Below are 13,676 nucleotides of genomic sequence, written 5' to 3' on the forward strand. Positions count from 1 at the left end.
GTGTGTGTGTGTGTGTGTGTGTGTGTGTGTGTGTGTGTGTGTGTGTGTGTGTGTGTGTGTGTGTGTGTGTGTGTGTGTCCGGATGTAGGGGAATGGAGTGTGTGTGTGTGTGTGTGTGTGTGTGTGTGTGTGTGTGTGTGTGTGTGTGTGTGTGTGTGTGTGTGTGTGTGTGTGTGTGTGTGTGTGTGTGTGTGTGTGTGTGTGTGTGTGTGTGTGTGTGTGTGTGTGTGTGTGTGTGTGTGTGTGTGTGTGTGTGTGTGTGTGTGTGTGTGTGTGTGTGTGTGTGTGTGTGTGTGTGCGTGTGTGTGTGTCCGGATGTAGGGGAATGGAGTGTGTGTGTGTGTCCGGATGGAGGTGAATGGGAGGGGGGAGCAACACATTAAATTTGCAATAGTGATGCATCACCATCGCATTACTCCACAGATTAAAGAGGAGATCATGCATTTAACTAGTTGGTGATGAAGGCCGTCTGATGGATGGCAGTCCTCCTGGACCACACTGGGGCACACAACAACCAACCACCCTAATCCTCAATCTATCCTCTATTTATCCTCTATTTATCCTCTTTTCCTCCATCCATCTATGGTGGGTGACACCACCAGGGAGAAGGAGAACTCCTGACCTCAATCCATCCCTCCATCCCTCCATCCCTGCCTCTTTTCATCCCTCCATCATTGAGGAAGAAGGAGAATTTGCACTGACCCTGGTGCAGCCAACCCCCTCTTCCTACCCTGCATCCATCCCTCCTTCCATCCACCCGACCTCCCTGCTTTCCAACCAGTATGCAAAACATTCTGAAAAGCACCCGCATCTCAACCCGCTGAACCCATTTATTTATGCAGTTGTTTGATCCTGTTCTTAAGTAAGATACCGCCTCTCTCTTTTTTATAAGAAGAGATGGATAATAAAGGGGTTTGCATAAATTCAACTTAAGCCAAAAGAGACTGACTTTCCCCTGGTCTGTGTTATACTGCATCTGTTTTGAAAGTGTCGGATGTAAAGTGCTTGAGAGCTTATGGATGGCCAAGAAATGATTGATAAAGTATAGCAGACAAACTGAAGGACATGAACCAGGGGGATAGCACAGAGCTGGGAGGGTGCTGTGGCACTACTAGTGTGTAGAGGGAATGAGAAAGAGAACACAGAGAGAGGGAGAGAAAGAATGAGAGAACATAGATTGTACAGTTAAAGGGACCCTCAGGAAACAACATGACAAGACACATTCAGTTATTTTGTCTTGGAGCATTAAGCATCACAGTCAATCAGTCAGTCCAAGGGTACGCTCCGACCCTGATCCCTAACCTCTGACTTCTGCAGCTCAGCCTTGTGGGTAAAAGCCTTTCTGCTGTGTCCTGATTGGCCCTTGGGCTTCCCTGACCAATCCCCTTCACCCAGGCACCCAGTTCTGGCTGTGATGTCCCTGCGGCGCTCCGGCGAAAGCGGCTATGCTCATGCCCATGCCCACTCCTTGAGACAGGGAGCCGTCAAAGTTGAAGTCCATCCCCATCCCCTCTGTGTCCATGAAGTCATTGAGGTGGATGGACTCCACGTCACAGTCTAGGCTGCTGGGGAGAATGTCTACGTTTACATCCAGGTCTGGAGCCATGCGGCTGGGGTGATGAGTGCTGTGGTGTGGGTGGCCCTGGTAGTTCTGGGAGGGGTGGAGGGTGTGGTGGTAGTAGCCATGCCAGGAGTCAGTCATGGTTATACCCTGGTGGTAGGTGGTACCGGGGTAGGGCTGGTGGCGAGGGTGAGGGTGAGGTGCCGGGGCGGAGGCCAGGCGGAGGCAGGGGTCCTGGGGTATGTCGAGAACAGAGGCGGGGTTGGGGGGCAGGGACGGGGGGTTGGGGGTGGGGAGGTGGGGGGCGAGGGGGCCATAGTGGCTAGGAGTTGGGGTGGGGGTTTTGAGGCTGTAGGGCTGCAGGATGTCTGTGTTGACTCTGGGAGAAAGAGCCTGGAGGGCTGGAGGTCTGGGTCCACCCTGGAGGTGACCATGGAGGTGACCCTGGTTGGACTGGTGAGTGTGGTCATGGCTTGTGTTCAGTTTGTGGTTGTGACTCTGGTTGTAGTCAGTGGCCGGGCTGAGGTGTTGTTTGTGGCTATGGTTATAGTCCAGGTTGGGTTGACCGTGATTGTGGTGACCATTCTGATGATGACCGCTGGGGTTCTGGTCATGAACTGAGCCGTGACCATTGTGTGGGCCTGAATTGTGTCCATGCTCATGGTTATTATGATTATGGTTGCTATGGCTATGATTGTGGCTGCAGCGACTCTGATTGTGGCTGTGAACCCCGTTGGTTACCTGGGTCAGGAGCGTGTGTGACTCCCCTCCTTGCCCTCCCAGTGTGACCATGTCCTTACTGCAGTACTGAGGACCTCCAGGCCCTCCGGTCAGCAGGCTCTGCAAGGCATTGTTCTCTGAGTAGGCCCTCAGGGGGCGCTGGAAGCTGGCTCGCTTGTTCTCCTGAATGGTCTGCATGGGCATGGGGGCATGGAGCTGCAGCATGCCCAGGGACGGCTGCCCGTAGACGGGGCCGCAGTAGGAGCCTTCCCCCTTGGGGCCGGTGCCGTAGGGGCTGGGGAAGCCATTACGAGGCTGGGTTTGTGGGTGGTTCTGGGGGTGGGGGTAGCCCTCTTCCAGGCTGATAGCCCCAGTCAGGTCAGTGAGTTGGGGCAGCTCCAAGGAGGTTCCAGGGCAGTGCCCCCCAGTGCCCAGGGCAGGGGAGCGAGTGGCGGTAGGGCTAGGATAGAGGCGGGGGGAGGTGGAGCAGGAAAGGCCTCCCTCCTCTGGCTCATCTGGCTCAGCCTCGACCAGGATGGGAGAAAGGCAGCCACTAAGTGTCGAAGCCGAAGAGGAGGTCCGGGAGTGGAGATCCGTCCAGGCATCGTACTCCTCTCCTCCCACGCCTACTCCGCCCTTCCCTGCAGGACTACCATGCTCCGGAGACCCCTGATGCATCCCCGGTCGAGCCCCCTGTCCCAGGCCGTAACCCTGCCGCCTGCCCCGACCAACAGCTCCACTGCCAGCTCCGGCTCCAGGCCTCTTACCCCTGGCCCGTCCTTTACTCTTCAGGTACTTGGTGCCGTTGGGGCAGTCGATTGTGGCGGCGCGTCGTCGGGGTCCCTTCCCCATCTTCCCACCCTCTGGGTTCAGCATCCACCAGGAACTCTTCCCTGTCCCCTCATTCTGGACACGGACGAACCGAGTGTGGAGGGACAGGTTGTGGCGGATGGAGTTCTAGAGCAGAGATAGATGGGAAGGAGAGAAAGGGAGAGAGAGGGAGAGATAAACAGAAACACCCAAGAGAACATTTAGGGTCAAATAATCACTTTTTTTAAACACACAATCATTTGAAATCAACACCAAACTACTTCACATGAGAGAGGAAGAGATAAAAAGAGAAAGATGGAGGAGAGAGTAAGGAGGGCGAAGCGCCTCAGAGCAGCGAAGCGCCTCAGAGCTACAGCCAATCGATACCTCTCCCCTCTTCTCCTCTCCACTCCTCTCCCTTCTTCTCCTCTCCTCTCCCTTCTTCTCCTCTCCTCTCCCCTCTTCTCCTCTCCACTCCTTTCCCTTCTTCTCCTCTCCCCTACTCTCTTCTCCTCTCGACTCCTCTCCACCCGTCTCCTCTCCTTGCCTTTCCCTTCCTCTCCCCTCCCCTCCTCTCCTTTTCCTTCCTTTCCTGTCTGCACACACTCACACATGATACAGAGGGTTTCAGCCAGGTGAAGTCTATTTAACCTCCATATAAACCATGAACCTATAAATAGTATCAGGGGCAGTGATTATAGCTGTTTGGATATTATGGTAAAGAGAGGGAGATGGAGAGCGAGAGCGAAAGAGGGGGAGATGGAGGGGGAGGGAGAGCGAGAGAGAGAGGAGTCAATAACCAGTAACATGCGCTGTGATAATAGCTGTAGCTGTGTGGATATTATGTCTGCCTCTGGTTAACCTTATTTAGGGGGCTAGGTCTACTAGGAAGAGATACAGTATGTGAAGTAAAACATGATGCTTCCCTACGGCTGTGTTCTAATATGCATACTAACGCACTACTTACTACTCACTTCATAACTCAAGTGGCATGCTAGTGTGCATATTGGAACAGGCCCTGTATGGCTTAAGCCCTGGGTTTCGTCTGACTGTCTGCTATGTAGCTAGTCTACAGCTCTATAGCAGTATTTGAAGTTGAAGCCAACCTGGATATCAGCAGTACTCCTACTCTGAGACATTTTTTTTATATGGGCTCTGATGAGATCTAAACCAGCCTGCAGGAGAAGCTTAGCGGGGATAGAGATCGTCCGAGCTAGTCAAGCTAAGTACTCTACTGTATCTGTAGCCAAGCATGTTCTTCAACTATAGCCAAGTTAAGTAGCCTTTATCATTACCATACTCTTCCATTTTCCTTCCGTATCCCTTTTTCGCCCTCATCTAATTTTCAACTTTTTCTCTATTACATTTGTCTGTATCTTATCTCCTCTCTTCTATCAATCTATTAAAAACAAAAAAAACTATGTTTTAAGTGAAAATAGGCATTGGTCTGAAGCGCCACAATGCCTATTCCACCCATGCTCTACCAAGGTTTTCTAGCACACAGCTTTGACCTACTACAGTAGCTGGTACTGCACTTCAAACTAAAGCTGAAGTCGTAAGTTAACATACACCTTAGCCAAATACATTTAAACTCAGTTCTTCACAATTCCTGACATTTAATCCTCATAAAAATTCCCTGTCTTAGGTCAGTTAGGATCACCACTTTATTTTAAGAATGTGAAATGTCAGAATAATAGTAGAGAGAATGATTTATTTCAGCTTGTATCTCTTTCATCACATTCCCCTTGGGTCAGAAGTTTGCATACACTCAATTAGTATTTGGTAGCATTGCCTTTAAATTGTTTAACTTGGGTCAAACATTTCGGGTAGACTTCCACAAGCTTCCCACAATAAGTTGGGGGAATATTGGCCCATTCCTCCTGACAGACCTCGTGTAACTGAGTCAGGTTTGTAGGTCTCCTTGCTTGCACACGCTTTTTCAGTTCTGCTCATACATTTTCTGTGGGATTGAGGTCAGGGCTTTGTGATGGCCACTCCAATACCTCGACTTTGTTGTCCTTAAGCCATTTTGCCACAACTTTGGAGGTATGCTTGGGGTCATTGTTCATTTGGAAGACCCATTTACGACCAAGCTTTAACTTCCTGACTGATGTCTTGAGATGTTGCTTCAATATATCCACATATTTTTCCTTCCTCATGATTCCATCTATTTTGTGAAGTGCACCAGTCCCTCCTGCAGCAAAGCACCCACACAACATGATGCTGCCACCCCTGTGCTTCACGCTTGGGATGGTGTTCTTCGACTTGCAAGCCTCCCCCTTTTTCCTCAAAACATAACGATGGTCATTATGACCAAACAGTTCTATTTTTGTTTCATCAGACCAGAGGACATTTCTCCAAAAAGTACAATCTTTGTCCCCATGTGCAGTTGCAAACCGTAGTCTGGCTTTTTTATGGAGATTTTGGAGCTGTGGCTTCTTCCTTGCTGAGCAGCCTTTCAGGTTATGTCGATATTGGACTCATTTTACTGTGGATATAGATACTTTTGTACCTGTTTCCTCCAGCATCTTCACCAGGTCCTTTGCTGTTGTTCTGGGAATGATTTGCACTTTTTGCACCAAAGTACGTTCATCTCTAGGAGACAGAACGCATCTCCTTCCTGAGCGGTATGGCGGTTGCGTGGTCCCATGGTGTATATACTTGTGTACTATTGTTTGTACAGAGGAACGTGGTACCTTCAGGCATTTGGAAATTGCTCCCAAGGATGAACCAGGCTTTTGGAGATCTACAATTCTTTTCCTGAGGTCTTGGCTGATTTCTTTAGATTTTCCCATGATGTCAAGCAAGGAGGCATTGAGTTTGAAGGTAGGCCTTGAAATACCTCCACAGATATACCTCCAATTGACTCAAATGATGTCAATTAGCCTATCAGAAGCTTCTAAAGCCATGACATCATTTTTGGGAATTTTCCAAGCTGTTTAACGGCACAGTCAGCTTAGTGTATGTACACTTCTGACCCACTGGATTGTGATACAGTGAATTATAAGTTAAATAATCATTCTGTAAATAATTGTTGTAAAAATGTGTTGTGTCATGCACAAAGTCGATGTCCTAACCGACTTGCCAAAACTATAGTTTGTTAACAAGACATTTGTGGAGTGGTTGAAAAACGAGTTTGAATGACTCCAACCTAAGTGCATGTAAACTTCTGACTTCAACTGTATGTGTAGGCAGGTTGCTTAGGATTCAAACTTCTCAAACAGTCTAATTCATACTCTTTGAGGAGGTGCTTCCACAATCGTGTGATTTGTACCGCATACAAGGTCAGGTACTGTATTCTTTACACAGTACGGTAAGACATTATGCCACCTTTTCATGCTTTTTTTAATTAAATGAATGCAAGCTTGTCTTTAATACTTACAAGACCATCAGGCTTGATTGAGCTGTTTTGTCTTCTAGTAATGTGGTGAATGCCTGTATTTCTTTAAACCTTTATTTTAGCAAAATATGTATTGAAAAAAAGAATCATATTAACATCCTTTTTTGGTCAGTGGGAGCCCAGCATAACAACAGGTGGTGGTGTGTTGAACACAGTACCTCACATAGATAGAGCCTGTCTGCAATCCTGATTTCTGTAACGGTTAGCTTACCTGTGTAATATTAACATAAGCTCAGAACCACTTGTGTTTCAAACATGATCCTGTTTTATCAATTGCTGTGCTGATCAATGGACAGTTCATTACCTCTGTCAAAATAATATGCAGCTTAACCTTTTCACATGTGAGTACGAAATATCTCTAACGGTCGTCTCAGCATGAGTTGTTTTATGCCCGTGATGTCAGAATGCACTCACTGTTCCAAAATGTGATTGTTACGCAACAGGACAGTTAACACGCGCTGCCTGCTAATTATCTATAGGCTATGTGTTTCAACTTGTCAATTTCAAATTATTTTCTAACATGTTTTATTTCCTTAACAACAGTTTGAATTGAGGTGTGTTCCACCTCCTCATTGATTCACATAAAAGTAGCCCATTTTAGCGGACAATTTATGTTTGAGACTTTACTGAGCCAGACAAACTTCTCTAGGAGAACCCAAATCACTTCCCTATTGTTTCTGTAGATCAAGTATGCAGACATTTGCACAATCCTGTACGAACTGGCACATTTTCTGGCTGGCATTTACAGTTGTATTCATGTTTTCAAGTACTGGTGACAACTAATGCATTACGATTGTTGCATAGATTGTAATGGACACCTATGATGTGTGTAAAATACATTTTTTGAAGGTTGTACTGATTATAATGAGCTAATGCTAAGCTATTTGCCAGCTATGTCTGGTGCCATGTTTGTTGACATTATACAATGCATTCTGGGTGTCATAGAAACGTCTGTCAGACCAAAGATGTTATACTGAGGTGAAGGAATGGTTCTCTCATCTTTCGAGTAAAATTACGGAAGTGAATGAAGGGAAGTGAATGATCGTAGACGACACACCCCCTTCAACGTGCATACTTCCCTGTGGCTCAGTTGGTAGAGCATGGTGTTTGCAATGCCAGCATGGTGTGTGCAACGCCAGGGTTGTGGGTTCGATTCCCATGGCGGGCCAGTACAAAAAAAAAAAAAAAAAAAATGAAATGTATGCATTCACTACTGTAAATCGCTCTGGATAAGAGCGTCTGCTAAATGACGTAAATGTACTGCAAACAGACCAAACTCATCATGTCTTCTCTTATTATCTTTGGTTGAAGCAAAAAAACAAACATGGCGGCATACACAAACATTGTCGGATTACTAAAAAGTGTTTTATCAATGGTGAGCTCACCCGTGATGTGATGAATTATAAATAGTAATTGCTATTACACAGTTCATATTGTGGTTTCTGTCAGCCGAGAGTTACCTAAATATGACCGCTTGTGTTACGTCAATCTTTCCTCAGTTAGCGCTAGGACAAATGTAGCCTACATTTTCCGGTTTGGAGGATTGTGTAATAATGTCGCTTCTTCTGTAAATGTCTGAACATTGCATCCAAAAACAAATTGGCCACATTCAGGACATAACTTCATAAGGACTGTGTTTGTGCAAAATGTTTCTGTGAAAAAACAGGGTGGCCAGCTCAAATGCTGACTGTTACGTCAATCGAAACTGGACATTCTAAATAAGCGATCTAATCACACTGGTTTGAGAGTACGCTGCAGGGACCACTGTAGAATGATCACATCCGTTTGTTGGTACGTGTGAAAAGGTTAAAGTATGTTTGTAGTTGTAGACATTTACAATAGACCTATATCTAAAAATACATACAGACAAATTACATACAATATATATTGAAGAGTATGAATTAGGCTATTTGAGAATGTTTGAATCCTAAGCTGTAACGGTCGTCGTATGTAGTAGACCAAGGCGCAGCAGGTTGAGTGCTCATTTTTAACTTTTATTGAACACTTAAATAACAAAACAAGAAAACGAACGGACGCACAGTATTGCAGGCTAAACACAGCAGTGCAAAAACAACTTCCCACAAAGGACAGGTGAAAACAGGGCTACCTAAGTATGACTCCCAATCAGCAACAACGATGTACAGCTGTTCCTGATTGAGAGCCATACCAGGCCAACACAAAAAATACACAACATAGACAGAGCATAGAAATACAAAACGTAGAACATAATCAAAAACCCCAGAATACTCTAAACCAACACTCCTCTACATAAATAGATATCCCAACAAACCCCGAACCACATAAAACAAACACCCCCCTGCCACATCCTGACCAAACTACAATAACAAATAACCACTTTACTGGTCAGGACGTGACATAAGCAACCTGATTGCACATAGTTTGATGTACAATACCAACATACAGTGCATTCGGAAAGTATTCAGACCCCTTGACTTTTTCCACATTTTGTTACGTTACAGCCTTATTCTAAAATTGATTAAATATTTTTTTCCCCTCATCAATCTACGCACAATAACCCATAATGATAAAGCAAAAACAGGTTTTTAGAAATGTTTGCAAATGTATTAAAAATAAAAAATGGAAATATCACATTTACATAAGTATTCAGATCCTTTACTCAGTACTTTGTTGAAGCACCTTTGGCAGCAATTACAGCCTCGAGTCTACTTGGGTATGAGTCTACAAGCTTGGCACACCTGTATTTGGTGAGTTTCTCCCGTTCTTCTCTGCAGATCCTCTCAAGCTCTGTCAGGTTGGATGGGGAGTGTCGCTGCACAGCTATTTTCATCTCTCCAGAGATGTTCGATCGGGATCAAGTCCGGGCACTGGCTCGGCCACTCAAGGACATTCAGAGACTTGTCCCGAAAGCCACTACAGCATTGTCTTGGCTGTGTGCTTAGGATTGCTGTCCTATTGGAGGGTGAAACTTCACTCCAGTCATCAAGGATCTCTCTGTACTTTGCTCCGTTCATCTTTCCCTCGATCCTTACCCTGCCGCTGAAAAACATCCCCACAGCATGATGCTGCCACCATCATGCTCCACCATAGGGATGGTGCCAGGTTTCTTCCAGACGTGACGTTTGCATTCAGGTCACAGAGTTAAATCTTGTTTCTCATGGTCTGAGAGTCTTTAGGTGTCTTTTGGCAAACTCCAAGCAGGCTTTCATGTGGCTTCCATCTGGCCACTCTACCATAAAGGCCTGATTGGTGGAGTGCTGCAGAGATGGTTGTCCTTCTGGAAGGTTCTCCCATCTCCACAGAGGAACTCTGGAGCTCTGTCAGAGTGACCATCGGATTCTTGGTCACCTCCCTGACCAAGGCCCTTCTCCCCTGATTGCTCAATTTTCCCGGGAACTTTGACTTCGACAGACCTTTTAAATGTGTGGATGCGTTCAGTCCAAAATTATTTTGTTCATTCACTCAGTAGTGATTACACATTTATTTATCTTGCTTGGTTAAAATATAATAGTCTAAAAACAGTTAATTTGTTGAAAACAGATTCATTTAATAAAGTTAACCAAGTTAGCATTTCCTTTTCTTTTGACTGCACACTGCTGGCTGGCTGCAACCTGATCTCATATCATAGCATTTCTTATTATTATGTACATAAATCCGAGACACTCCATTTAGTTTGGTATGTTACATTTTGTATGGTATGTATTCATTTGTGGATGTCCATCATCAATTTCGTATGATATGTTATGAATTACAATTCGTATGACATGTTACGAATTGCAATTGGTAATATATGCTATGAATTTCAATTAGTACAATATGATACGACTTTCCAATACATTGGATATGTTACGAATTCCAAATTGTTTTGGCTAACATTAATGTTAGCTAGGTTAGGGTTTAGGGTTAAGGTTAGTGTTAAGAGTTATGTTAAAGGATTAAGGTTGGGGTTAGGGGAAGGTTTAGCGAACATGCTAAGTAGTTGCAAAGTAGCTAGAAACTAGTAAGTAGTTGCAAAGTTGGTAATTAGCTTAAATGCTAAAGTTGTCCATGAAGTGGTTGGAACACTCAACCTTTGGTTTGCTAGACCTTCGTGTTATACACCCATCCTTCCACCCCAACCAACCACCCTCGTTTTTGCCATATGTAACCCTATGTCTTATGAATCCATACCAAACGTAACATATCATACTAATTTCAGTGTCCCGGATTTACATGTACTATGTTACGTCTAGTCTATCAGACCAGGCTGCAACACAGCATGTCACACATGCAGTGATTTTGATGTTATACCCTGGTGCACCGTGTGCAGCCCCCTGACTACTTTTACTTGTGCGTGGTGACTTTAGATTTTCTGTGAACACACTGAAAAGTAACTTAACACTGTGTTGATCAGTCAGCACAAATTTGGATTAGAAGAATGACAAGACAGCAGGAGAAAGCCTATGCATTTGAAACAGCGATGCTGTCAGTTGAGTCTGGTAAATTGATGCTAGCGTGCACAACTGAGGTTCTGTTTACATGTGCATTTGGGGTTCAACTCTATGCGGTTCTTAACTATCTTTCTGTCTTTTAACAAAACAATGTGTTTTCTTGGCTATGGTTTGTGTGGTCTTGGTTGTTCTTCGAGGAAATGTAGTGTAACTAACTGCTGTGTTTGTCCTGTTTGAAATCTGGCTACCTCATCTTACCATACTTAGCTTGGTCTGTGCAATGCAAATTAACTTCTTATGGATGGTGGCAGTATTGAGTAGCTTGGATGACTGACGTGCCCAGAGTAAACTGCCTGCTACTCACGCCCAGAAACGAAGATATGCATATTATTAGTGGATTTGGATAGAAAACACTCTGACGTTTCTAAAACTGTTTGAATGATGTCTGTGAGTATAACAGAACTCATATGGCAGGCAAAAACCTGAGAAAAAATCCAAACAGGAAATGGTTTGTAGTTTTTCAAGCGATTGCCTATCCAAACTACAATGTCTGTGGGGTCATTTTGCACTTCCTAATGCTTCCACTAGATGTCAACAGTCTTTAGAACCTTGTTTGAGGATTCTACTGTGAAGTGAGGATGAATAAGAGCTCCTGGAGTCAGAACACTGCAAGCAGGACATGAGCCTCAGCCATGCGCGCTGACGTGAGGTAGCTCAGTTCCATTGCATTTCTGAAGACAAAGGATTTCTCCGGTTGAAACTTTATTGCGGATTTATGATAAAAACATCCTAAAGATTGATTCTATACATCGTTTCACATGTTTCTACGAACTGTAATTGAATTTTTTGAGTTTTCGTCTGACCTGCGTGTCATGAATTTTGAACTGAAGGCGCGAACAAAAAGGAAGTATTTGGACATAAAGGATGGACTTTATCGAACAAAACAAACATTTATTGTCGAACGGGGATTCCTGGGAGTGCATTCTGATGAAGATCATCAAAGGTAAGTGAATATTTATAATGCTATTTCTGACTATTGTTGACTCCAACATGGCGGATATATTGTATGGCATGTTTTTGTGTCTGAGCGCCGTACTCAGATTATTGCTTTTCAGTAAAGCTTTTTTGAAATCTGACACAGCGGTTGCATTAAGGAGAAGTTTATCTAAAGTTCCATGTATAACACTTGTATTTTCATCAACATTTATGATGAGTATTTCTGTAAATTGATCACCGGATGTTTTGGAGGCAAAACATTACTGAACATAACGTGCCAATGTAAACTGAGATTTTTGGATATTAATATGAACTTTATCGAACAAAACATACATGTATTGTGTAACATGAAGTCATATGAGTGTCATCTGATGAAGATCATCAAAGGTTAGTGATTCATTTTATCTCTATTTCTGCTTTTTGTGACTCCTCTCTGGCTGGAAAATGGCTGTGTTTTTTTGTGACTAGGTGCTGACCTAACATAATCATATGGTTTGCTTTCGCCGTAAAGCCTTTTTGAAATCAGACACTGTGGCTAGATTAACAAGAAGTAAAGCTTTAAAATGGTGTATAATACTTGTATGTTTGAGGAATTTGAATTATGAGATTTTTGTTGTTTTGAATTTGGCGCCCTGCACTTTCACTGGCTGTTGTCATATCGATCCCGCTAACGGGATTCAAGCCATAAGAAGTTTTAACATGAGTTTGGTGGTTTTAAACTTAACGTAACTAGCTAGTTATGTTTTGTGTAAGAAAGTATGATCTATTGTGGTGCATAAACTGGCCATACAAGTTAGCTAATGTTACAATCTTAAGGTTACAAAGGTTACTATTGTCGCGTCTATAGTCTATTTCCCCACCTGGTTTTATTCCCCATCACATGTAGCTCACAGGTCTCCTCATCTCATCCCGTTCTCTATCTTCATTCTCTCCATCATTTTCTCCTCTGCCTCCTGTCCAATTTTGCTGCTCTCCTCTACCATTCATCTTTCTCTCTGTGGCACTCCGCATCTCCTAATCACGCCGTCTCTCATTCTCTCCTTCTCTCCACCCATCTATCCATCCACCTATATATTTTCTAGTCACCTCTGGTGACACAATTTTCACTCCCCCCATTCACATGGAAAAGCAACCAAATACCCAGAAACAAATGAAATGGGAGATACAAATCTATATTCAAGAGTCTCCTAACCACCCACCTCCCTGTGGAATCAATATAGTGTCTGTCAGTGTATATGTTCCCCTCCTAACCCTAAACTATGGGCCCTACCAGTGGAAATTGGACTCCCTCCCGACTAAATAGATTAGCTACGTCTCTTTGTTGGTTGGTATTGTGTTGAAAGCAAAACACCTGAACAAAAGATATAGTGTCCTGTCGATCCTCGCAAAACATCTCCAGGAAAATGCAGCAGCTGAGTGGGTTGCAAATCAATGCTGGGTCCTACCTACAATTTCCTATCCCCCAGAGCCCCCCCACAGTGACTTCTAACTGGCAAATTTACCCCATCCACCAATCCACCACTGACAACATGCTGCTTTGACTCCAGTCTTTTTACAGAGGAGTGGAAATCGGATAAGAGATGTATTTATGTCCTTTCCGCCCTACGAGGGGTCCTCAGCAGAAAATGCAAAGCTGACAAATCACATGAGCAGTTATGAGCACACGCTGATGCAATAGCCAGATGCACTTCCACTCACACACCCACCCACGACACAGCAGTAGAGATGCAGTGGTGGTCTACACCACACACAGCGTGTATACTAACAGACTTAATCAAAG

At 44.4% G+C, this 13,676-nt stretch overlaps 1 protein-coding gene across 1 annotated transcript in view; it reads right to left on the minus strand.

Moving 5' to 3' along the window:
* Positions 1 to 285: 285 nt before the first annotated feature.
* Positions 286 to 13,676, minus strand: part of LOC106570271 (forkhead box protein O6) — a 64,512-nt gene continuing 51,121 nt past the window's right edge. The window contains exon 2 of the mRNA XM_045694784.1: positions 286 to 3,238. Coding sequence (XP_045550740.1) covers positions 1,388 to 3,238 — 1,851 coding nt within the window. The 3' untranslated portion in view covers positions 286 to 1,387. The remainder of the gene's footprint in view (positions 3,239 to 13,676) is intronic.

Source organism: Salmo salar, chromosome ssa14 (assembly GCF_905237065.1).
Source record: "Salmo salar chromosome ssa14, Ssal_v3.1, whole genome shotgun sequence".
NCBI lineage: Eukaryota > Metazoa > Chordata > Actinopteri > Salmoniformes > Salmonidae > Salmo > Salmo salar.